Raw genomic sequence first — 25,390 nt, 5'->3', positions numbered from 1 at the left:
CCCACTAGGCTGTCCTCTTTCGAAGGTTCCTTCAAATGCGTTCTTTCATCCCAGAGAAAAGAAGGCTCCAACAGGTGGATCCTTCCCGGCCCAAGATTCATTGCTCTGCAGTGACAAACCATTCGTAAAAGCATCTAGACGTCAAATGCTTGAGTATGACGCTTCAACTCAAGAGGCATTAAAACTTTCTGCTCATCTGCAACCTCAGCTTTGTTGCTAGGTAATGGTAATAAGGGCGGGATGATCACCAGCCGACTCATTTCGATTGGCCCTTTGCGGTCTACCCTGCCCATGAAGGAAGCAGTGTTTTGATAGACCTCCTCCTCCTAAGGATGCAGCCCCTGAACTGAGACACAGCTAATGTCCCATTAGATTTATCCAGTCGCAGCATAATAAAGGCTCTGCAACCAGATTAAATGCATAATGGGTACTGAAGAACAATATTTACATAATTATCTCCTCAGTGTTTATTATGAATAATTCTGATAATGAAAATCCAGGAGATGATTTTGGATGAAAACCTTTGCTTCTTTAACAAAGTGTGTTCTTATCATTTCAACAGAGAAGAAAACAAAAGATGACTCGCTGTGTGTAGTTTGAGAAAAGATTGAGAGCATGGAACAGATTCATTTGGTTTCTGTATGTCGACTTCACCAAGATGTTGTTTTTTTGATTGACACACAAATGCAAAGTTAGGTTGCAGTGTCTCTTTTTAGATATGGATTTTAGTGGTTGATGCCAAAATTTGGCAAATTAAGGATGGAAAAACTTTCAGCTAAGAAGTCGTTATCAAACACTTATGACAAAGATGAGCCTTGATATTTTACAGTAATAAACATTGTTATAAAAAACTGTTCATAAAAAGAAAGGATTATTAGAATGAAATATATAGAACTTGGATGGCCCGCCTGCTCGTCATCCAGCCATGTGAGCGAAAACACAGATTCCAAGATGATCGACTCCGGCAAATCCACATTCACTGTCTGTCTTCAGTGAAAGTAAACGAGCCTTATGACTGGAATGTGTGCTCATATCAAAAGTGCGCTCATAGTGAAAATGGTTCCTGTCACAGTGTTGAATTATTGATGTGTGAACCTGTAAGCAGGGTTTAATGTTGTTGTTGGTCAAGGTGGCGCTCAGTCTGATTCCTTTATTGTACCATTGTGTCCACTTTTGTTACAGCCGTATTAATACTTATAAGATCTTCCTCCTAACTAGCAACTCCAGAAATACTTGAGTATCAGTACATCAAAGCTGTACCTCCTGATAAAAGTAACTCAAAACTACAGAAATACTTAAATATCGCTCTTCAAAGCTGTACCTACTGATTTAAGTAACTAGAAACTACAGAAAAACTTGAGTATGAGTACTTCTAAGCTGTACCTCCTAATAAAAGTAACTAAACTACAAAAATACTTGAGTTTTAGCACTTCAAAGCTGTATCCCCTGGTTAAAGTAACTATATTATAGATATACTTCAGTATCAGTACTTCAAAGCTGTTCCTCCTGATTAAACTTAATAGAAACTTGATTTATCGATTCATCGAGAAAGTAAGGTGGATTAATTTGGAACAGCACTGTTCATTAGTCGCAGCCCAAATTACTATTATATAGAATATATATAAAAACACACATCCACCTGCTTCTCAAGTTGTGACTGTATTTCTTATCGAGGTTGCAGCCAATTATATCAATTAGTGTTTTTGTAAAACACAGGCAAAACATGTGCTTCAATGGAGAAATTAAATATTGTAAAGTGATCTATATGTGATCATCTTTGTGCACCAGACAGATTTTCTTTCAAGCAAATGCTTAAAAGATTCTTCCAGGATTTTGTCTTGTCAAACGACCTGCTGTGTTTTTGCCACATGTAACGAAGGTAAACACACGAGAGGAACCTAAAACCTTCAGATGACAGCAAAAAAATCCCCCTTGTAGCACAAAAGCAAATAATATCCCACATCTCAGCGCCCGAGAGCTAATCATTTTGCAATTTCACTCAACATACAAGGGCTGTGTCTCTATTTTCAGGTGGGAGTCATCGTCGGACGCCTCAGGCAGCGGCGATGCCTCCCCCCATCGTTAGTACCTATTTTTCTCTGTTGCCACGCCTGAGACATCAGAATGAAATAACAGATGTAGCGGCGCTGCACGTTCTAACGCAGAGTGACTGGACATTAAAGGGCCGTATTACCTCAGCGAGAGGAGATCAATATGGCGAGCACATCTGCAGAAACACGCGCGGATAGAGGAACACATGGAGCGCTGTGATCCATTCTACAGTAGATGAGTTCACTGAGTTCGTCTCTGTGTGTAGATGTTGCCAAGACAGAAAAAAATAGAGGGAGAGAGCGACAGCATGGCACATAGAGAGAGAGAGAGGGAGAGAAAAAACCTGGTCTTATGAAACACACAGGGACTAACAAATCAAGCTCATTTGCATATTGCTGCATACTAATGAGTGGCTTTTAGAGTCTGTTTTTTAGTTGTCGAGTATCATGACAGGGGGAGATTCAAGTGGATGAACGGGGGGAGCAGCAGGATGGAACATGAAAAGCATGAGAGGTGAATGCCAGCACAGTCGAGGGGAAGTTGAGCGATTTGCATTTGACCATAATGTTGGTGACCGAAAAGAGACAGAGAGAGGAATCTAGACAAATCATTCATCCATCTCACACCATCCTTTATATAAAGTAATCCCAGAATTATAAAACCCACTGGGCCCGTAACACGCCATCTGCACACAGCAACTTCCTCCCTCACCCCTTCCTCTTCTATCTTTTCAAGTACGCTTCCTGCTTTCACTCCTTTCTCCCGTCTTCGCAAAATGCAGCCCACCCAGCACATCAGATCAGGAGCTTGGTGTGGACTCATTTTGGCGTTTGAGAAATGGCGTGAGGTCAGTCGACTGTGTGCTGCCATGTGGGGGGTAAACTGATCACTGTTAACATAAACGCTGAAATAACAGCAGTGCCGCACACGCTTCACTGCCCTTTAGTGGCTCGTTTGCATAAGCGTTTTTAAAAAAAACCACATGATTCAGCGCACACGTGTGTGGGGACAAGCGTGTGCTCTGTGTCGTGTGTGTCATGCCACGATCACACGCTAGAGAGTCAAGACTAAATGTTGTGATTATAGATAGATAGATAAATAGATGGATGGATGGAAGGATAGATAGACAGACAGATGGACAGACAGTAGGTAGATAGACTTGATATTGTCTCGCATCCTCTCTTTGTTGATCTGTTGCCATAGAAACCATTTATCTGCATTGAAGGCAACAGATTTTAATCATAACTGTCGTGTAGCTAAACTGTACAATTATTCATAATTGTAGAAAATTACCTAAAATCACTATTGAGCTAGACGGTTGTCGGTTGGAAATATTAGACATTACACTGCACTGGCCCAGTTCCCATTCACTGGGGTACTTGTTTTAACCTCCAGGCGTTTGTTTTGATTACGGCTGAACCCACAGCCAGTCGTGGTTATTGCACAATTAAAACCAATTTCAGGTGCAACACATGCAGTAAACCTGGCTGTTAGATTTTATATCGAGGTCCGGTTTAAGAGTCCCAGTGGCCATGATCCGTGAGTGCTGTGGTAGATATGTAAAAGAATATGCTGTACTTGCTGTCAGGCTGGTTCTTAGTGAGTCGTTTCCTCCTGCAGCCACAGTGAAGCACGTATGCATGTGTTTAAACTGAAGCATTGAAACTTGAATGTGTGAGTTTGCTAATGAAATCAAGATTTGTCAAATTGTTTGCTGTACTTAATTGCACTGTGTGGGTAACCTGAATATTTTGGCAGTAGAATTTACAGTCACATTTATCAATCATACAGGGAGAAATACATGAAAGAAGCAACAGAGGAAATAGGAAATGTCTTGCACATAGATTGTAAATAAGGATGGATGACGCTTCTCCACTTCCTCCTGCCATCCAGAAATGAAGCCATCATCTGGATATGAATGCTGCCATCTTGCGCTTCAGTTTGTGCTGTGATGAGCTGCTCTGCTCGTATTCACATTTGTACGACAGGTCAGGCTGCTCCTGCTGCCCTCGCTCCTCTTGTCTCTTTGCCGCAAGTGCAGTGCATGATGGTATATATTGCTTGGTTTGTGACCATCTGTTTTACGTTATTTTTCATGATGCATTAGGGGGAAACTATATAGTGTATAAAAAAATGTCACCAAACATTCAGACACAACTCCAAAATGGCGAACTCAGCATATAGTCGACCATAGTGATTAGTGAGTGATTTTGGACACAGCCGGTGTCTCTGGGTAAAACCACAGATTTCCGTCTAGAACAGCTGCTTTTAACAACATTTAACCATTAATGAGGAAGCAACAACGTTTTACAGATGTTGTCTCCCCTGCTAGCTTGTTACTACTTCCTCCACCTGTAAAAGGAGCCAGCTAATCTCTTCCGACGACTCTCGGTAACAACAGCCTCTTTTCTCAGCAGACACTGTGAGGACGAGAAGTACAGGTGTAAACAATGAAGTCAATTACACTTAGAACAGTGCCGCCATTAACCGTTTATCATTAACAGCAGGGCCGTTTCCTACTGTGCCAGTCAACATGTTGGAAAGTGTTTCCCAACGGAAAGTGAGGCCCTATCCTCACTGATGAAGATATTTAGAACAAACGTTTTCCTCTGTTTTTGAGCTTCTTGTTTACACGCAAATGTCATTTTAAGGTGATGTGAGGGGCATTCAGCTGCAACATTCAATTTCACCACTAGATGTCACTACATTCTACACACTGTACCTTTAAAATCCTATTCATTTTCTGAATTGAGATTTTAATTATCATATTATCATGACCAGTGTTGAAATCATCTGAGGTAGACTCACCACAAGCTGTGCGATTGTGAAACAATGTCATATTCTCCTGTAGAAGCAACAAGTTCATATGATATCAACTGCATTTAAAAAAAAACATGTTGTGAAAGTAGTCGCAATGTCCAGGAGGAAGACTACACTACCTACTTTCCTATTATGTTTAGTGACATCTCTGATTGATGGAGCTCACTGTAACCATGGAAATGTTAACCATGGCCGCGAAAAGTCATGATGGCCAAATTCGCATGGTTCAGCGTTACATTACATTAACCTCAGAACAACTATGATCACATATTTTTCTGTTTTCTAATATTATACGCTCTGAATAAAATGTTTTGTAGTTGCCAAGTATCACATAGATTCATGGCTTAAAACTCTTTTTATAGGGAGAAAATTATATTTATGGAACTTTGAAAAGTACAATGCTTCAAAAGAAAAAGTTTTTTGAGTGTGTGGGATGATTATGGTCCAACTGCTCATGTCCTTGTATAGCAACAGCAGCATTGCGTTTGTAACAGCGCCCTCTTCTGACCCTGCAGGAGTTTGCCGTGCTGACTAAAGAGCTGAACCTCTGCCGGGAGCAGCTGCTGGAGAGAGAGGAGGAGATCGCTGAGCTGAAGGCAGAGCGCAACAACACACGGGTCAGTGCACTGAACCGTCTGGTTAACATTATGTTCCTGTGTTTATTTGGCTGTTCATTAAAGTTCAGGTATTTATCTATCCCATCATCTGAGACATTTTATGATCACAATAGCTGTACCTTGGGGAGGTTTTATTGTATGTGAACCACATGTTGTCTGCAGCTGCTGCTGGAACATCTGGAGTTCCTGGTGTCCCGTCATGAGCGCAGCCTGAGGATGACCGTGGTGAAGCGGCAGGGGGTGTCGAGCGAGGTGGAGGTCCTAAAAGCCCTGAAGTCTTTGTTTGAGCACCACAAAGCTCTGGACGAGAAGGTGCGGGAAAGACTACGGGTGGCCTTGGAGCGAGTGGCATCCCTGGAAGAGGAGCTGCAGTCCTCCTCTCAAGAGGTGAGTTTCTGAGCGTGTGTGCTTTGCAACAGGTTTCTCTGAATCGCTGACAGAGACTCTCCTGATGATCCCCCCCCCTGTGTTGTTTTAGGTTGTGTCACTAAGGGACCAAATCAAGCGACGGCAGCAAGGACTAGACAACGGCAAAGAGGTAATGACCAGACTAACATGAGTTATTGTCTCACACAGCACCCTAATTTACTCCATCCCTCCCCACCACGCATCACCCATTCCTGCAACATGTCCATAAAAGGCAAGAGATCCTGTCATTATCTATGTTACATATATGTTCTTCAATATTATACTTACCTAAACCTCAAGCACGAATCCCTAAATCACCTTATGTCCCTACGTTATGTCCCTAAGAGTTTGAGCCTCTCTGTCTGGCACATTTGAATTAGATATGAAAGTCCCTGAGCATAGACGTTTCAATTTACCTCTAGTTTGCCCTTTATCAATAACCTGGCCTTGGGTATTCCAAAGGAGAGAAGAGAGTAAGTGTGGATGAGATCGGCTCGATTCTCCTAATGGTAAACAAATAGCAGATGTATTTAAATGCTTAAACATGCCTTCCCAGTTATAATATTCCACAGTGCCATCTTATTTGGTCTTTACTAAAAGTTTTGGACAAATTAGAACTTTAACCTGATGTTAAAGTCACTGTAGATAAAGATTTAAAAGATTACACTGTGTGTACAAATTTCAGGGAAATTTATCCAGAAGTTGAGATTTATTGCACGAAATCATAAATGTGAACCCCATTGTGACACTAGAGGAAATGTCAGGGTATTTATTCTGGTTCAGGTTGTCTGGGATTATGGGTATTATCCACCTTTCAGTTGTGATTCAGTTTGATGGGCTTTGTTTTTTTTTCTACTCAAAAAACACTTCATCTATCTGACGTGGAGCCTAACGGAATGAATCAACATGTGTGGCTGTAGAGGATGCATAGCTTCGCTTTAAATGGTTTTTGGAACATTTCAATTTGGATCAACATAGACTATACACTGCTTGCTTTAATGGAAGGTGTGTGATTTCCCTATAATATCTACAATGCTGCATGGTTCTACCCTCGCTTTGGAAGGGCATCTGGAGGTCAAAGGTTATTGCACTACTTCAATAATGCCTCCGACCACCAGTGGCAGCTCTGAGCGTGCTTCTGCTGATCAGCTCCAGTGGGCTCAGTGAAGAAGATTTTACACAGGCTGGTTTAAATGTAATGAAATTACACTGGAGCTTATTTTTCTCTTTATCGTCTGCTGACAAGTTCATCTTTCCTCTAGTGAGTTCTATTTCAGTGATTTCCTCTCTGAAGAAATGCCATTTGATGTGAATGCCTGAAATGAGTGTGTTTGCTTTGCTAGCACTCAAAAACAACAACATCTGTCAGGACTTGTGCAGGTTTTTCATTGTTTATGAGCTACGAACGTCATCTTTAAGTTATTTAGGTGAAAACACAGGTGGTGTTTGGTTGTTTAGAAAGTGTCTTGGGAGAATTCCTTCCAAAATAAAGCCCAGGCTCTATATGTGCAGCCATATTAACAAATCACAATTTGTCACATAGAGCTTAACAAAATGCAGCATCCTCTGTCTGTAACCCTAGATTGAGAAAAAACATCCCCCAAAGAACCCTGTAAAAACCCCAGAGAGCCACAAGTGAGGGATCCCTCTCCCAGGACGGACAGGAGTGCAGTCAATGCCGTGTGTAACAGAAGACATCAATAAAATAACAATATGTACTACATTGTTGAGAAAAGACAGTGTTTAACATAAATGGTGGAGGTGTATTGATCTTTAAAGTATTACAAAAAGAAAACGTTTGACAGAAATTAAGGGAATGGAAATATATTACGGCCACTTAAGTAAATCTTTTCTCCTCATTCAGCGGCTTCCCAATGGACCTTCCTCCATCTTGGATGATGGTGAAATTGACAGGCAGCGAGAGGGCGAGATCGAGCGGCAGAGGTCAGAGCTGGGACAGCTGAAAGAGAGACTGGCCCTCATGTGCAGACAGGTACCTGATTCAGGGGCAGAGCTTATGGTCTGATGCTTCCATCAAAACAAACAAAATATCTCCACCCCAAGATGATAACGGACGGGGAAAAGATGTGTGGTCACACTCTCCCCTCCCTGCAGGTCGGCGAGATCGAGGAGCAGCTGACGTCGGCCAGGAGGGAGCTGGCCCGATCGGAGGAGGCCAACCAGAAACTACAGAGGGACGTGAAAGAGGTGAGAAGCCCGGCGCTGTCGACAGACCACAAACTGCCACTATGTGTGTCTGTCATGGATGCAATGACTCTATTTTGCTCGTACTCACAGAGACATGTAACAGTTTGCTATGGTAACAGAGTCGTTTGCCTACTTTGCAGCTGCTACTGTACGCACAAGAGCCTCTACCCTGTAGCCATGGTGACAGAGCTGCAGGCGTTTTCACATGGATGCTGTTCTGTTAATCAGTCACTTTGCTGGGAGCTGATTGAAAGCATTTTGGGACGAGAGTTTGTCAGTTCACTCAGCAAACCTTTTCCCTTTGTTCTCACCTGCTTGTCCTCAATTGCTGCTCTTATTTTCCCACCTCTGCCTATCTCAGACATGTTGCTGCCTCTGAAATCTGTCAACAAAGCAGATTACTACACATTATTATTCTTCAGTAAACAGCTGGTCAGGCCTAGTGAATTCCTTCTGATCATTGTAAACTTGACCTCTGCCTTCTCCTACTTTCCCTGTTTGGACTTCTTTCCTTTTTTATCTCTGAGTCAGACCGTTTTCTTTTGGTTTACATCCCTCAGGCACTTTGTCAAAGGGAAGACATGGAGGAGAGAATCACCACACTAGAACGCAGGTTTGTGGTTTATTTTTCCGATTGTCAGTGAAGTGTCAGAGATCGCCCGGTTTCCAAAGTGCCCTCCACTAACTGCTCCGTCTGTCTGCCGTTTTGTTCTGGTGTGCAGGTACCTGAGCGCCCAGAGGGAGGCAACGTCTCTCCACGACATAAAAGACAAACTAGAGAACGAGTTGGCCAGCAAAGAGTCTCTCCACAGACAGGTGGGAAACATCTCTCTCATCCCTGTGTGTCCCTTGTCTCTGCTGTTGATTGGCAGCTTGGCCATGTTTCCCGTTGGCACACAAGAGCGTGCCATCAACACATTTTCTTCTCCTCCAGTGGCTTTGATCATGTCTACTGCCTCAAGGCAATCTTCAGTTGTGCTCCAAGTTTCACCTCCGCTCCCTCTTATCCTGTCTTCTTGCAGAGCGAAGAGAAGAACCGGCAACTTCAGGAGCGTCTAGACGATGCCAAACAGAAGCTGCAACAAACTCTGCAGAGGGCCGAGACACTGCCAGAGATTGAGGCCCAGCTGGCCCAGAGAGTGGCAGCACTCAACAAGGTGTGTGTGTGTTGTTTTAGTTGCATTTTACCTCCAGCACTCATTTTGCTGTTTTGCATTTTGGAGTTATAACTTATGTCACAGATCTGTTTATCCCCATCCAGTTTTATGTAATGAAATATATATTTCTACAGTTTTAAATCACAGCTGAAGACCATATTTTTCTTAGTGTCATTGTGTTTGAGTTATAATGTGGGTTTTAGGTGTTTTTTTGCCATGCATTTCCCTGTAATAATGCTTTTATTCTATTTCTAACCTTCAGTAAACCACATTGTAACCCTAATCTGTAAAACTAATTCCAGAAATCTGTCTGTCAGTATGTGGCTCACATATCTCACCTCACATTTGCAGTTTGTATTGCTAAGGGCCCAATGAAGTACAGTGTTGAATTTGGTCCAATTTGGACATGTGGTTATATGTTCAATGTGAATATACTGCGGGTCACTTTTACAGTTTCAGATAGAAAGCTGCAACCAGCATTGCCACAGACCAAGAAAACAGCCCATTACAAACGGAAAGGTTTAGAATGAGCACTGCACAATTACCATATATATATATATATATATATATATATATCAATAAGCATGCACGCCTTTATTCTCAGAAGACAGCAGCAGTGTGTGCAGCGTCTCTGCTCTAATCTGTGCATGTGCTAATATGCTCTCATTCCGACTGCGTTAATGTGTGCATGCATGTGTAGGTATGTAATGTGGCACAGGCCTTAGTGTGTAGTATTCTTGAAGTGTGTTTTGTGTTCTTTTAAACAATAGATGTCGAGTGACAGATGAATAGCATATATTTTTATAGTGGTTTAAGTAATTCATCAGCGATAGGTCTGAGTTAAAAGCTGACAGGGCTCTTATCAGCACAGCTGTTTGATCCTTGGGCGATCAGCACGTTGAGAACTGCGTGCGGTTTAAATTCTTCATGACTGACTGATTTAATAGTTCATATTTGAACCTCTTGCATTCCTGTAAACATCGTTTTCACTCATGCCAACGCCACTAGCCAAACCTCCTGAAGGGCTTCACTTACTGTACTTCCTACATGTTTGGGCAGGATGGTTGCCATGGCAGGATAAGATTGATGCCGTGTAAGATGCAAGCAACCAAACTTTCCTGTTACACTGTGATCTGTACAGGCATGTAACTAATTGGTTGACTCGGTCAACAAGCTGTTTCCTTTGTGTTAACTTGTGTTACTCCCGCAACTTGGTCCCAGCTCTAACCCTGCTCCCTTCCTCTCCAATCACTCAGGCGGAGGAGCGTCATGGTAACTTTGAGGAGCGACTGCGACAGATGGAGGCGCAACTGGAGGAGAAGAACCAGGAGCTACAGAGAGTGAGTCATGCTCGCTTTTCCATCTCTCTTTCTGTTTTCATCCTCCCCCTCTTTCATGCAGTTCCTTTTGTCAGATGTTAAACAGCACAAAGGCGCGCTAATTTTCCAAGCCCTCTATTTGACCGTGCACATTCAGATAGAAATCTTTCTCTCTTGCTCTCTGTCATGCTGAATGCTTGCCTTCTCTCCCTCTTCTCACTCACTTTTTTTTTCTCTTTTCTCTCTCACCCGTCTCGTTCTCGCCCCCTCAGGCAAGGCAGAGAGAGAGAATGAACGACGAACACAACAAGCGCCTCTCCGACACGGTGGACAAGCTGCTGTCTGAGTCCAATGAGAGGCTGCAGCTCCATCTGAAGGAAAGGATGGCAGCGCTGGAAGAAAAGGTGACCAGCTTCCACCGCCGCCGGCATTCATAACAACTCAATTCTGCAGCTGGATAGACTGCAAAAGAATGAGGTCACTTCCTACCCCCCAGGAAGTGACCAGTTCAAACGTGAATTCTAAATCATCTTTACAACTTCCAAGCAGAAACGAGTTAGATCCTTTGGGTTTCTTTACTCTAAAAGCCCAGAAAGTTGAGAGATATTTAATAATTTAAAAAAACTATACATTTTTAGATACGCCATTTAGGGCATGAACCTACATTCTATGGCAAGAGGTCAGCCTTTTCTGAGAAGTCAGTATCACATTTTCTTTTGAACACTGACTCCTCACAAAAGAATGTTTTTTTAATTTTGCTGTGACGTCTAATTTTGGAATATAGCAGGGTTTTTTTTACAGAAACAAACCTTCTCGTTCTTTCCCCTCCAGAATGCTCTATCTGAGGAACTGTCTAATATGAAGAAACTCCAAGATGATCTCATAGCAAACAAGGTGATTCAACTCTGGGTTTCACTCTCAGTTGAAGCTGGTGAACACATGTTCCCTTTTTTTCCCAACAACTCTTGTCTGGTTTTCACTCCCAGGACCAACTGATTGCGGAGCTCGAAAGGCTTCAGCTGGAGTTAGATCAGCTAAGAGCAAGACCTGGGGGCTCTTATTCCAGGTAAGAGCAGTTTAGACAAAACTAATCCAAACTTGAACAATTATTCTCCAGTGCGGCCTTGCCTGACTGTAAAGATGCCAGTGTTGTGGCTGTCATCTTGTCAGACATTGCAGATAAATCACATCACCCTGGAGGTGTTGAACACTTACAAAGTCCAAAGCAGTGTTGACATATAAACATTTTTCATTTATTGTATGCACACACCCATAAGCCAACACTTCTCATTCTCACAGTCTCTCCTGCATGTCTCAACATCTTCTGTGTTGTTTATTGAAAGATGTGACGTTAATCTTATAGTTTGAGGCTGCCTGATTGTTTACTGCATGATCAACTCATGTGGTTCAATCCCCGGCCGATCTTTTAACTGCATGTCTTTCATCTATTCTCTTTGCATCCCCTCATGCATCCTGTATCTTTTTCTAAGAACTGAACTTGTGCTTTCCCTGAAATTTCCGTTGGGAGGGGCTGTATGTGAGAACACATTTTCCAGAACCTTTTTTTCTGCCTGGTAAAATTACAGTGAGCTGTGGGAGTGATGATGTTGTTACTAACATGCGATGGTTGCAAAACTACAAGTATCTCAGGATGAAAGAGTAGAGCCATACAAGTAGAAGACAGAGATGAACGCGTCATCTGGGAAAGACAACAAGATTAGAGAGATTTTGGTGATACTTGCTGATACCGGTGTCGGTGTGTTGTTATCGAAAACACGGATCAATCTATCAACAATGTTATTCTTCTCGCAGGGATAAATAACTGTTTATCTCATCTTGTATCACATCATCTTTCCATCTATTTTCCAGTCGCTCACTGCCAGGTAGCGCTCTGGAGTTGCGGTATTCCCATGGGGGCGGGTCCCTCCCCACAGGTTCCACCACTCATCTGGATCCCTTCTGTAACGCCTCCACCGGGGGTGTGGTCAGGCGAAGTCCCCGAGCCCGTTGGAGTTCTGCCCGAGAGGACTCGACCAAGGTGAGAATTTTAACATCCCTACAATCCAACACAAAAATGTTATCTTTCTACCTGAAAAAGTCGGGCTTATGTGTAAGTAATCAGCTCTGAGAGGAAAAATCTAAATAGATTACTTACTGTAACTATATCTGTCATTTTCATGTTGACAACATTATATTTATCCTGGTCTTCCATGGCTATTATTGACGAAACAAACTCAAAACCTTATTTTAATTGAAACCAGTTATCACCTCTGATCGTCAAGATTTCTGTGAGACTGTATGCGCATGCAGGTATTTACTAATTGATGAGGCCGGTTTGAAGGTTGTAAGCTTTGCTCGCTAGCTTGCTAAAAAATTACTTGGTGTTCAAAAAGGGCCAATGATGAGGATTTGTAAATGTGATCCGTCCATGAACGGGTATTGTGCTCCTTTCTCTTGCTCTTCATGTGCAGTACCCAGATTGGGAGAGTGGTGGTCTTCTTGGGACCGGGTTTGATCCAGGGGTGGACGTGGGCTGCTCCGACGATGAGGACGACGGAGATCATCGCTTCGGCTCCGAGCTGCTGTCCCCTAGTGGACAGACGGACGTGCAGACCCTGGCCATCATGCTGCAGGAACAGCTGGAGGCCATCAATAAGGAGATCAAGTGAGGAAGGGCAGCAGTGCTGAACAGCTGGGAGGAAGGGGACGGGGGTTCAGGGAAGTGAGAATGGCAGAAATGTCTTTCCACATAAAACGGTCGGATTGAACACCATCACACACTATAGCCTTGAAAATAAACATATCAGCGCCTCTCTGACACCATTAGAACAACAGCTGCAGTGGTGGATGGTGTCATCTGTTCCGTTACTTTACGAATAAATACCCTGCGTTAAAAATCTTAAGTAAAGTAAAAGTACTTGTTCTGCAGAATGTAATTTCCCTGAGACTGATGTTTTATTATAATACAAAATTCTTTAGTTAATACTGTAAACAGCAAGGTGGTTTAATTTCAGGGGCTCCCAAGCTGTAGTCAGCTTCCTCCAAAAGGGTTACATGATGGATCTATGAGGTTGTGAGAGCATTCATCACTTTGTTTCCCCCAAATAACATTTTAATAAGATTATGATGCAAAATTAACCAGCAGCTACATGTATGTTTGTTAAATACATTTAAAAGAATAAATAGTTGATAGATTTGTCTTTGAAATGTACTGAAGTAGAATTGTAAAGTTGGGCGAAATGGAAACAGTAAAGTGTTGGGGTTTTTTTTGAGTGTGAAATAATTTGACGAGCCAATCAACAGAAAACAAACTACATTGGTTATAAGGTGATCTTATAGATGATTATATTTTATCAAATACAACTGCTTCTATATCTAAACTATAACTATATAACTAAACTAAATCTTTATGTTAAGCTATGCTAAGCGTGTAAGCGCAAGAAAATGCCCTATAGTCTGTCCTTATCTGTTAATTATATAATATAAGAATTATAAACTTTGAAATCCTTTACAAGATTAAAAAATTAAGAACTCAAGGTAAACAGCAGAAAACATTTAAAAACAGTTTCAAGATAATGAAGATAATATACAACATCAGAGCCGAAATATTCTTTCTGTAAAATTACAAACTTTAGAGTAAAAATTTCTGATTTAAATATTTATAAGTGAAAAATATTTACACATCATAGTAGAGTATGTCATCATCCCCATATTGATGACAAATGATGACTCCTCTCCCTCCTCCTCCTTTTCTCTCTCCACATTAAAAACTAGACTCATCCAGGAGGAGAAGGAGAACACCGAGTTACGGGCCGAGGAGATCGAGAGCCGGGTCAGCGTGGCCTTGGACAGTCCGCCCATGCCTCCGACCTCCCTGGGCAGAGACAGCACAGGACGGGGTTTCATCCCCTCGTCCATCACATCCTCCACCCTGGCCTCCCCCTCTCCCCCTAGCTCTGGACACTCCACCCCTCGCCTGCCGCACTCCCCCGCCCGCGAAACTGATCGACAGGTACTGCTAGAATACAGACATGAACTTCTATTCCAAGCTATGTTAACTTTTTTTGTTCCTTTTTTATCCCGTTTATGCAAACAGCTCCTCCAGACAGTGAGTCATGTGAATAAAATACAAGTAAGTCATTCTGACAGGGTCAGAGAAGTTCAGTTGTTCCTCAACATCAGGTTAGATTGGCTAACATCGATTGAAGTAACTCGGTATGTTAGTTGGTGCCAGACACTCTGGTTACTGTATTTCAGAGGTGGGTGGATGAATTACAAAAGACAGTGCATTTAAGAAATAACAGGCTGTCAGTGGTGTTAAAGACTGTAATGTCGATATGAGGAGTTAAAGCTACAAAGCAGGATGTAAGCCAAAAAAACAACAAACAGACAACAATGGTCAGACACCTCACTGGCTTCAAAAAGCTGAAGTCTTAGGAAGTTATTTTCAGTTGTATTAGATTGATTGGTCTTTATTCCCTAAAGCCCATAGACTGTATATTAAGATGGACGACATGACAGCTCCCCAAAGGTGAAGCCAAAGTGTCGCAATCGTCCCCTGGTGGCTGGCTGCAGTGTAGGTCATAAACAGCACCTCGAGCCACAGGTGAACTAGACCTCAGGAGCAGAAGAAGAGACGAGGAAAGAAGGGGTGTGGAAGATGCTCTGAAAAGACTAAACACTTTTTCCTCTCTACTTACCCCTTCCTCACCGTTACCATCCGACCCCTTACCCTTTCTTCCTTACCCCTAAACCTCTTTGTTTCATCCACCGCTATGTTTATTTCTGGTTATAGATGCATGATTCATGCTTCTGATCATTTACTACAGTTTTGGTTTCTTTCTATATTTAAGTGTGGATTTCAAGTCAACAACGGGAGTGAACATATTGTGACCAAACACAGTGTTTACTGACAAATCTGTCTTTAAAACAGCACATGGGTCTGATCAAACCTTGGGGGGTTCAAGAAGAGCAGGAGACGTGCATTCACATGACAATTAAATCTTTAACAATGGGAGGACTGGAATGGAGGACCCGAGAAGGGAAAAAAGATGTAGAGTAAAAGCAAATAGCTCTTGTTTCCTAATGTTTATGAAGGTTAAAATAACTGAATTCCTGAGACCACAGAGAAACTCACTTTAACATAAATAGAGGTCAGTCATCAAATTGCAACCAAACACATTAGAGGGGATCACCCTTTACATTGCTATTAAATGTTACCTTGCTCAATATAGGGCCCTACTTTACAGCAACAATGGATGGCCGACTCTGTACTGTGGCTCAAACATGGGAGAGGTGAACCCTGAATCTTCTCCATTTCAAATTATACTACATCTGTGAGGTTAAAGCTACATTTATCATCACAGGGCTGTTTGTCAACTGCAGGTTTGACCTTTTGACTGGTGGTTTGAGTTAATTAAATACTTTGGCTGTTAAGCAAATTATGAACATAATTTGTCATTATTTTTTGTCAGTTTATTGATTAAAGGGATTATTCGAAAATAATGAATTGTAAGATGATGACGGAGCATAACCGTGAGTTAAGTACATATTAGTTGATGCAATTAAATGTTTGTAGCCTTAGTTTTCCTGGAAAAGTATTTAAGCATAATAACAAACAGTCCAGTTCACGATTCAAGTGTCGTGAGTGTAAAGTTGCATAACATGTTCAATATTTGGTGTTTTTAAATAGATTTTTTTACACATAACGTTCTAGAACAGCAAAGATGATGATCGGTCCCTTGCACTTCTTGACTCGACACCTCCTCCGACTCCTCGTGCACTGCGGTTGGACAGGATGGCTCTCACCCACCCAGGCGCGATGCTCGACGACCCCCGGGACTTTCGCAGGTAAGGCTCACACACATTAGACAATGCATGTTAGTATCATTTTCAGGTAAGGCACCATTTATAAACTGTAAGTAATTACAGACATTTTGAGGTAGAGATCTCCAATTGATTGAATTACTACTTTCAGATTTATTGACATTTATAACTGCAACGCTGGTGACTTATAGGTACCAAACTCTGTGTACTTATTATTGCTTTACCAACAGTTATAGCCATGTTATTACCAAAACATGTAATGCTCTATTTATTTAGATTTATACCTCTATCATCTAATTAATGGTCACAGTTACTGAATTAAAGAGCAAGCTGGGATATTACTCTGGTAATGGATTATAACTGATCTATAAAGAACCAGTAAATTGTGTATTAACCAAGACAACTATTAAATATAGTTAATAAATCCTAATCATTTACCTAATCACAAAGTGTTAGCAATATATCAAATATGCTGTTATTGCATATTTAGCTTTTTTTTACCCTCAGTGATTTCCTTCGTGTCCTCCAGTCTCTCGGCAGATGGTAGCAGCTCCAACAGCAGCCAAGATTCTCTCCACAAGTCCAATAAGAAGAAAAGCATCAAGTCTTCCATCGGTCGCCTTTTTGGAAAGAAGGAGAAGGGGAGGATGGGCCAGCCTGGGCGGGATGGATCTGCTTCTCTTGGTAAACAGATGGAGGACAAGGCTGATAACACTGACTGCATATGAGTTATTTACTCTTGTTAGCATTTTCATTTAAATGTATCTGAGGTGCTCGTATCTGTACTGTCATTTATTCTGATTGTGACCTTTGACCTTCCTGTGACCAGCATCTACACCCTCTGAAGACCTGGCCTCTGGAGACCCGATGGGGATAAACAAAACTGGGACTCTGGGTCCGGCAGATAAAGACCGCCGCAGCAAGAAGAAGTGAGTGTCAGAAGAGAAGAAAAGGCTTTTTATTTTCAACGTGATAATCATTTCAAACTTTGTGTTTTCTCGAGAAGAGAACTGAATAAGACTTTTGATTTTTCCCAACAGGCATGAGCTACTAGAAGAAGCATGTCGCCAAGGACTTCCCTTTGCATCTTGGGATGGGCCGACTGTTGTATCTTGGTTGGAGGTACAGGAAACTTAGGGATGGGATACATTAATTATAAAACAAAATTTGGATTCATATAACATCTCATGTCTGCCTCCTACCAGCTGTGGGTGGGAATGCCAGCCTGGTACGTCGCAGCCTGTCGCGCAAATGTTAAGAGCGGCGCCATCATGGCCAACTTGTCCGACACAGAGATCCAGAGAGAGATCGGCATCAGTAACCCTCTTCACCGCCTCAAACTGAGGCTGGCCATCCAGGAGATGGTGTCCCTAACCAGCCCGTCAGCGCCGGCCAGCACTCGCTCTGTGAGACTCTGTGACTGCACATAACATTTAACACATTCTTTCATTTCAAAGAGAAAAAAGAGGCGTTACAGCTGCACATATGTTCATAAGCCACAAAAAATCCCAGTCTTGACAACTTTCCTGGAGGATTAAATTTAAAGAAATGTGTAATTGGAGTATAATGAGACTTTTAACACCTTCATATGTCGATTTTTGCAAGATTCTCTGTGCTGAGCTTATATATTTTTCATTAAAAAAGCATTAGCTGTGTGAAGTACACGTTGACTCAGATGTTTGTAGATTTGAGATCAGCTCAAATGTGAATGATCCGTTTGGCCATTTCCTGTGAAAGTCAGTGACAGGATACAAAAATATTTTTTATCAAAAGTACATGATACCAAACAAGGACGGGGTAAAAGTAAAAAGTATATTATGTTAAGATGAATAAAGGAGGGGGCGGCATGGTGTTGTGGTTACCACTGTTACCTCACAATCTGTCTAGTGTCTACTGTCAGCTGGGATTAGCTCCAGCTCCCCCGGGATCCTCAGAGGATGAGCCGTATAGATGATGGATGGAATAAAGAGAAGGGGAGAAACACAAGCTTTGCTGTCACATGCAAAAGAACATAAAACAGATCGAGCAATAGATGCAAGTCAAAGAAACTAAAAGGAAAATAAATACTCATAGATTTTTCACAGGAGAAAGGTAGTGACATGATATAATTTTTACCTACTTTTCTCTCAAATAAGGCTTAACTAATTCAAAATGTTTAAATAGATAAACCAGATGTTTAAAAACTTTGTTGTACATGCTCATACATTGATGACACAGCCTTTTTATATCTCCTTTTCCCAAGAAGTGGAGTCATAAATAACTAAAACTCGTCTTCCTCAGACTTACTCAATTTTGCAGTTTGGCTCCAACACCAGATTTTGATTCGGCTTGGCATTTTTCCCAGTCCTCGCTTGGCTTCTCATGTATTTACAGCATTAATGAGATATAATGTTTAAAAAAATGATCAGTCATACAATTTTGCTCAGCAGAGTTATCCCTCTTGCTCACACAAGCCGGTGGGACCTCCAGTGAGAAAGTAGTCTGCTAACACCTAGTGATGTAGCTTCTTTTTTTTTTTTTGGCACAGCTCAAAATGTAGAAGCATTGACTCGATGCAATATGTGATGCTTTTTAATCTCACGCTTTCACTTTCCTCCTGTTCACATGACCACAGTCGACAAGTAACGTGTGGATGACCCACGCAGAGATGGAGTCTCTGAACGCTGCCACCAAGCCTCCGGTTAGTGCCCTGGCTCTTCTGTCTCTGTCCAACAAAACCTCTGCTTACGTTTTCATGATTATTTGACTCATTTTTAAAGTATTTTAAGTGTCTGGTCTGGTCTGCACCATGTTGATGAGTCTCTCTCCTCCCTCTTCCTCTCACACTCTCTACACTTTTTTTGTTTCTGTCTCTGTCTCTTTATATATCTATCTCTCTGTGGGCCCAGGCCATAGTGTTGAGCATCTTCTTCTGTCCCTCTTGTTGCTGTTTCAGTGTGAACTGCTTCCAACTAATGACCCGTTCACTAACACACTATTCCTCCCTTTTGTCCTCTTTCCTGCTGCTGCGGCTGCTGCTCCCTCCTCCTCTGCTTCTCCTACATCCGTTCCACCTTGCTCCTGACCCCTACTCCTCTTTCCCTCACCACCTCCACATCACTCTCTCTGGATCCGTCTCTTTCTCTGTCTGCCTCTTCTCTTCTCTCGCCGCTGCAGGAGCTGAAAGAGTTCAGCTGGGATCAGGTAAGGATCAACCGCAACTTCTGTAAAGTCAGAATTAACCCAACATGCTGCACATTTGTCAGTAATTTTATCTCTTGTGAGACCAAGCGCGGTGAGTCATGAGCCGCTGAATTGCAGCCGCCATCAGATATCAAGCCAAGCGTGAATCAGCGTTAATCATCGGTGGTTGTCCCCCTCTAGATACTGGCCTATGGCGATATGAATCACGAGTGGGTGGGCAACGACTGGCTGCCCAGCCTGGGCCTGCCACAGTATCGCAGCTATTTCATGGAGTCCCTGGTGGATGCACGCATGTTGGACCACCTGACCAAGAAGGAGCTGAGAGGACAGCTCAAAATGGTGGACAGCTTCCACAGGTAGAGCTCTGCTTATGCGTGCCTGCTCTCGCTCACAGCCATAATTCATACCTCTTCTTCTCACCTCTCATTCCTTGCTATTGTCTTTCTTTGAGAGCTCCTATTGTTGTGACACAGGACACTCTCATGTTCAGGTGTGTGTCTCCAGGCCCTCTTTAAGTCCTCTTTTAAAAGGAGTTAAGGGCTCAGAGGCCTCAGGATTGTGTTAATGCTTTCTGAGTACAGGTAAGAGTGGAAACATGACCTCAGTTAACCCACTTGCCTTCTGGCTCTTTGACCTATCCCAGGGTCAGTTTGCATTACGGCATCATGTGCCTGAAGCGTCTGAATTACGATCGCAAAGAGCTGGAGAGGAGGAGAGAAGAGAGCGCCCACCAGAACAAAGGTGAGCTCTTTTTTTTTAAATCTGTTATTATCTCATCATTCATGCCCCAGATGTGGGATGGTATTTAAGTGTCTCTAACCCCCATCCAACCAACTAGTTCTTCTATTCATGCTGTGCTATTGTCCTGTTCAAAGCATACCTTAGTCATTACTATATGAACCCTTGCATCTTTTTCCAGGTAAATTATTTACACCATTGTTATTCTTACACATTTTTCTTGCCTCATTTGTCCTGTTGCCATTTTTAAATTGCCGGTAATGTGGCCCATATGGACTCATTCAACACCAAACATATGGTCACAGTTGTGAAACACAAAATTCGACAGCCCAAAATAGCACATCTGAATTTAAATCCTTTAAATCATCATATAATGAACAATAAAACATTAAAAGGTCATTTTAATCTACATTCTGACCTAAATTGCATAACAAGCACAGGCTTTGCTCTACAGGGAGACCGGTTTCTGGAGTTAATGGCAGTGTACCTGACTGTAACTGCGCTGTGACTCAGAAGCTTGCTGCTGTTGATGTTTCGTATGTGTTCTTAATTTGAAACAAACAACAATACACCATCTATCCTTATAAATCTGGAACAAATTGTGCCAAGCATCACAAGTATTACAATGGTAACCTTTTTTGAAAAAAATAAATAAATGACACATAATCACGATGTCACCTCATTAAACCAGGCTGCAAAATGTCCCAGTTAATGAGCTTCAACATGACTCTGGACATTTTCCACAACTTTTCATGCCAGCCACTCGTAAAATGTCCAGAGAATGTCTGAGTGAGCCCGTGTGAGAATACGAAAGAAATCTAATATATTCACAGTGAGTGAGTGGGCCTGTTTACACGAACCTAGAATACAAATATCTCAGGATACTAGTCACAGACAAGTAAAAGCCCCCCATCTCTTCTACACAGGAAGCCATGTCTGGAGTTAATATCTTACGTGAACAACAAAATATTTAAACCTATTTCATACAGAGGCTCTGGCCCAGAGGCCCCTTACACCTGTGGCCCTCGAACAAGTCATAGGTCTGAACAGAAGCCTAAAAATAGCCCTTTTGATTACAGTTATAACCCTGTTCTCTATTGGAAGATAACTCAACAGATAAAGGAGATACTTAAGCAAAGTTACACAGGTAGAAACATGAATGTTGTTTTTAGCCTCGCCCAGAGAATACGAGGCCTGCATTTGTATCTTGTGTGTGAAACACTTTGGAGCCACAAGATTGTTGCTTAATAATTATATTAGATTTTTTAGCAGCTCCAGTTGCAGTAGCATTTTCCCGCTATGTTTAACTTGTGATATGAAATTATAAAAGTATGGTGACATAAAAAGAGAAACAAAATCGCTGCTTCGCTTTGATTCACATCAGTAAATTATAAAAAATGATTTACCATTTCCTTTAATTCATCAGCTTTAGCGTATAAAATAAATCTCTTCCTGTTCTAAGAAAATCCCATAAACTTAATGAAGGCAAAAAAACAAACTGTTCCTTTTGATTTTTGCCGTCTCTCACACATTGATGGGAGATGTTTGGACCACCCCTGAAAGAAACATTTGTGGTAGTGGGGGCTGTTGCGCCCCCACTTTCACAACTTTCTCTTGCAATTTGGCTGGATAATGATGACATAAATGTTAACACACTCATTAAACATACCCAAATCTCTTGCTCTTTCACCACTCTGTCTTCGGAAACACATGTTGTAAATTTTACATTAAGCTCATCTTGGCTCACTTCGTCCTGTGTGACAAATGAGTTTGTTTTGGGTTCGTCTGATGATGAGTGGGACCTGTTCAGTCCATATCCCGAAAACAAATCGGTGAAGAAGAGACACTATTTGGAAAGCTATCAGGTAATTTATCCACCTCACCAGAGCATTAACTTATAAGAAACTTGATCTAGTTTGTGAAAACAGCGAGAGGACAGTTTGCCATTCCCAGACGGATGCCTCCTCTTTCTCCCTTCACCGTCTCCATCTTTCCTCCTAGATGTGATGGTGTGGTCCAACGACCGAGTGATGTGCTGGGTACAGACGATCGGTCTGAAGGAGTACGGCGACAACCTCCGTGAGAGTGGCGTCCACGGGGCTCTGCTGGCTTTAGACGACACCTTTGACTACACTGACCTGGCGTTGCTGCTGCAGATCCCCAATCAGAACACGCAGGTAAACTGATGGGCTGTTTAAAAGGTCACCGATTTTTAATAAAAAGCTTTTCATGTCAAAAGGAGAAAAGAAAAGGAATACAGTGGATCGAGTCGTTCTCAAGGGCATCGATATCAATATTGTTTTGGCCTTTTTAACATTTTAAAGCCAAACACAAAATCAGACATTGAAAGGGAGAAATTCATATTTCTATTTTATGGTTTCATGATTGTGCCTCCTGGAGAACCATTCGTCTGCGCAGATTGATGCAGGACAGCAACATAAGAGACTGAACAGTCACACTAGCTTTCCTGCTAACATCTGCTTCTTCTCAAAATTAGAAAATATCTGCACTGAATAGCATGTAAACGCCATGTAAAAGTTTGTTTACCTTGTCCTCATGTTCACCATGGTGGACACTGGTGTGTTAATAAATAAACAATAAATCATTGAAGTTTATCATAACCATACCCCAAACTTAGAACCAGTTGCCTCTGCCACGTCTGACCATAACCCGAACCTAATCACAAACATGGAGGAGGGCACTACAGAAAACTGTCAATCTGTCCCAAACAAAAGAAAGTATTCTGATGTTCACACACAGACATGTTTTGTTCCTTGTTTCAGTAAGAGAAAACAGTGACTACATGTGATTTCAGTTAAACTTTAACATGCACAAATATGCGCTGCTTTGAATAATAACGAGAAGAACAAAAATGTTCTCCTCCCTCATTCCAAAGCATCCCAAATCTGTGAATGTGCAAATATTTTTAGCTTCTTGTGACATCTTGTGTCCAAGTTCTGGACACAAGATATCTGAAATCCGTTCTCATGGTTCAGCCCCTGCACCGGAGGCTTCAAGTCTCCACATCATCCTTTTACACTAGACCACAGTTAGATTCCAAACCAGTTATAATGTCACAGAATCCTGCAGATAAATGTGAAAACTGACGTTAATTCTTCCAGCCTGGACCTGCCACATTACATCACCTTATAATTTAATCATTTTTAGAATCTATATTACTGTACTTCTCTTTAACACCAATTCATTTTTATTACATTTTCGAAACTAGCGCAGTGCTCGTTCTGAACCGGCCTGTTTGGAATGTGCTGTTTGTTTGCCCTGTGGCGATGCTGGTTGTTGTTTTCTTACTGAAACTGTAAAAGCGACTTGCAGTTATTGAGCTGCAGAGTTCAGGGAAGCTCAACTCAGTACTCAGAACCCCCGAACTGGAGAATCAGTTGTTTTTGCCTTTGTCGTGAATGTGTCTTTTGTCGTCACGTCAGTTACGTTAATGAGTCTCGGTCACTGCTGCTACAGAATGCTGATCTCCTGTTTATTCATATCTTATCAATACTGAATGTGTCGTGTTTCCAGATTCCACCAAATTAAACTCTTCCTTTGGCCCTTTTCATTAGACCTGCCAAGTGTGAAGGCGATAAGAGGAACAGTTCTCAAAAAGTGTGAGTCACAGAGAGACGTCTGTAATTATTAGGTAATTAACTAGTCCAACTAGAAAGATCTGCTTTTGTAAGACGGGACAATATGATGGGGGTTTTTTCAAAGGAATCTAAGCCTCAAATTAGACTTAAATATGATACATGTCTAAAATCAATATATGTAACAACCTGGGCACCCCCAGCTCGGGGGTTAAAGCACCAACCCTGCATCACAGCATCCTGACTCTGGTCCAGGACCTTTGTTGCGTTTCTCTCTCCATTATTTCATCATCATCATCATTTCTCTCTGATGTCCTTAAAAGACTTTTTAAAAAATGTGCCTCATCTGATCCTTTCGAGTTACAACTGTAATGTTTTGAAGCATGTACACATGATTGAATGAGAACCTCATCATCTGCTGTGTCCAATCTAATCTGGAGGCTCTACATCATCTCTCTCCTGCAGGCCAGACAGCTCCTGGAGCAAGAGTACAACTCTCTCATCTCCATGGGAACTGAGAGACGACCCGATGAGGTCAGCACAATCATCATTTTCTTTGACTGATTTAAGGAATGGTTTATTTGAGCAGCCATCTTTTCACACACTGTGTGTCTGACAGGATGGAACTAAGACGTTCACCCGCTCGCCCTCTTGGAGGAAGATGTTTAGGGAGAAAGATCTCCGGGGCCTGACCTCTGACTCTGCCGAGACCCTGCCTGCTAACTTCCGTGCCTCAGCCATCTCCACACCCTCTGTTACCCTGAGAAAGGTTCAGAGTGATGGTGAGTGTGACCCGTGACCTCTGACAGCTTGGCTCTCATATTCACATTTTTTCAGCTCCTTGGAGCCCGTCGGGCGCGTCTGTATTTAGACGTTGTGTAAAAAGCTGTTACTCTATATAGCATTACTCACATGAAGAACACGAGAGGAATCGGGCACAAGGTCTGCTGCAGCCAGGTTTCAGATCCAACTCTGATCAGGTGTAAACACTCTGATAATAAAAGAGCCATGTGTTTAAGTCTTGATTTCTTTGGAAATGAGCCTTGAACAGAAACATTTGTCCTCATCCACAATACACTGGGTATTATGTAAGCCACTCTGCAAATGCAAAACCAGAGTAGCATGCACTGAGCAGTTGGCTGTTTTCATGCTACTCTGCCATTAGTTTGGCAGTGGAATTTTCTGTTTCCTTTAGCGAAGGAGTTGGCAATAACAAGGAACAGACACTTCAAAGTGCAGAAGAAGACCATTATCCCTCATTCCACTTCCTAATCATAAAGTCTGTGGAAGGTCAGTGCTGTTTAAGACATTGCAGTTACGATAATGACCCCATCTGTGTCTCCCGGTCTCCTGCACAGCCAACTCTGGTGCCCGGGGTGAATCTGCCTCAGTGAGGACGTACTCCTGTTGAGGGGATGAGGTAAGAACTGTCGGCCACGTTAATTGAACTGCCTGGTTGTGTGGAG

General features: G+C 42.2%; 1 protein-coding gene across 3 annotated transcripts in view; it reads left to right on the top strand.

Moving 5' to 3' along the window:
* Window positions 1-25,390, top strand: part of ppfia3 (PTPRF interacting protein alpha 3) — a 30,772-nt gene that overhangs the window by 2,317 nt on the left and 3,065 nt on the right. The window contains exons 3-30 of one of the 3 annotated variants that reach the window (XR_011241047.1): window positions 5,388-5,489; window positions 5,652-5,876; window positions 5,968-6,027; window positions 7,762-7,890; window positions 8,013-8,105; window positions 8,666-8,718; window positions 8,828-8,921; window positions 9,128-9,262; window positions 10,519-10,602; window positions 10,854-10,985; window positions 11,413-11,475; window positions 11,568-11,647; window positions 12,451-12,619; window positions 13,053-13,246; window positions 14,356-14,593; window positions 16,298-16,431; window positions 16,937-17,091; window positions 17,237-17,336; window positions 17,448-17,529; window positions 17,613-17,813; window positions 19,022-19,087; window positions 19,296-19,590; window positions 19,771-19,946; window positions 20,234-20,331; window positions 22,330-22,505; window positions 24,390-24,458; window positions 24,544-24,706; window positions 25,283-25,344. Coding sequence is in view for 2 of the 3 variants with exons in the window: in XM_020094727.2 (XP_019950286.2) it covers window positions 5,388-5,489; window positions 5,652-5,876; window positions 5,968-6,027; window positions 7,762-7,890; window positions 8,013-8,105; window positions 8,666-8,718; window positions 8,828-8,921; window positions 9,128-9,262; window positions 10,519-10,602; window positions 10,854-10,985; window positions 11,413-11,475; window positions 11,568-11,647; window positions 12,451-12,619; window positions 13,053-13,246; window positions 14,356-14,593; window positions 16,298-16,431; window positions 16,937-17,091; window positions 17,237-17,336; window positions 17,448-17,529; window positions 17,613-17,813; window positions 19,022-19,087; window positions 19,564-19,590; window positions 19,771-19,946; window positions 20,234-20,331; window positions 22,330-22,505; window positions 24,390-24,458; window positions 24,544-24,706; window positions 25,283-25,335 (3,351 nt within the window). In the remaining variant the exon portion in view is untranslated. Of the gene's footprint in view, window positions 1-5,387; window positions 5,490-5,651; window positions 5,877-5,967; window positions 6,028-7,024; window positions 7,159-7,761; window positions 7,891-8,012; window positions 8,106-8,665; window positions 8,719-8,827; window positions 8,922-9,127; window positions 9,263-10,518; window positions 10,603-10,853; window positions 10,986-11,412; window positions 11,476-11,567; window positions 11,648-12,450; window positions 12,620-13,052; window positions 13,247-14,355; window positions 14,594-16,297; window positions 16,432-16,936; window positions 17,092-17,236; window positions 17,337-17,447; window positions 17,530-17,612; window positions 17,814-19,021; window positions 19,088-19,295; window positions 19,591-19,770; window positions 19,947-20,233; window positions 20,332-22,329; window positions 22,506-24,389; window positions 24,459-24,543; window positions 24,707-25,282; window positions 25,345-25,390 lie in introns of those variants that run through there. The other 2 variants (XM_020094727.2, XM_069524955.1) reach the window with 2 other exon arrangements.

Source organism: Paralichthys olivaceus, chromosome 5, assembly GCF_024713975.1.
Source record: "Paralichthys olivaceus isolate ysfri-2021 chromosome 5, ASM2471397v2, whole genome shotgun sequence".
Taxonomy (NCBI): Eukaryota; Metazoa; Chordata; class Actinopteri; order Pleuronectiformes; family Paralichthyidae; genus Paralichthys; species Paralichthys olivaceus.
Note: the sequence above shows the minus strand (reverse complement) of the source record. Positions and strands in the feature narration are given on the sequence as shown.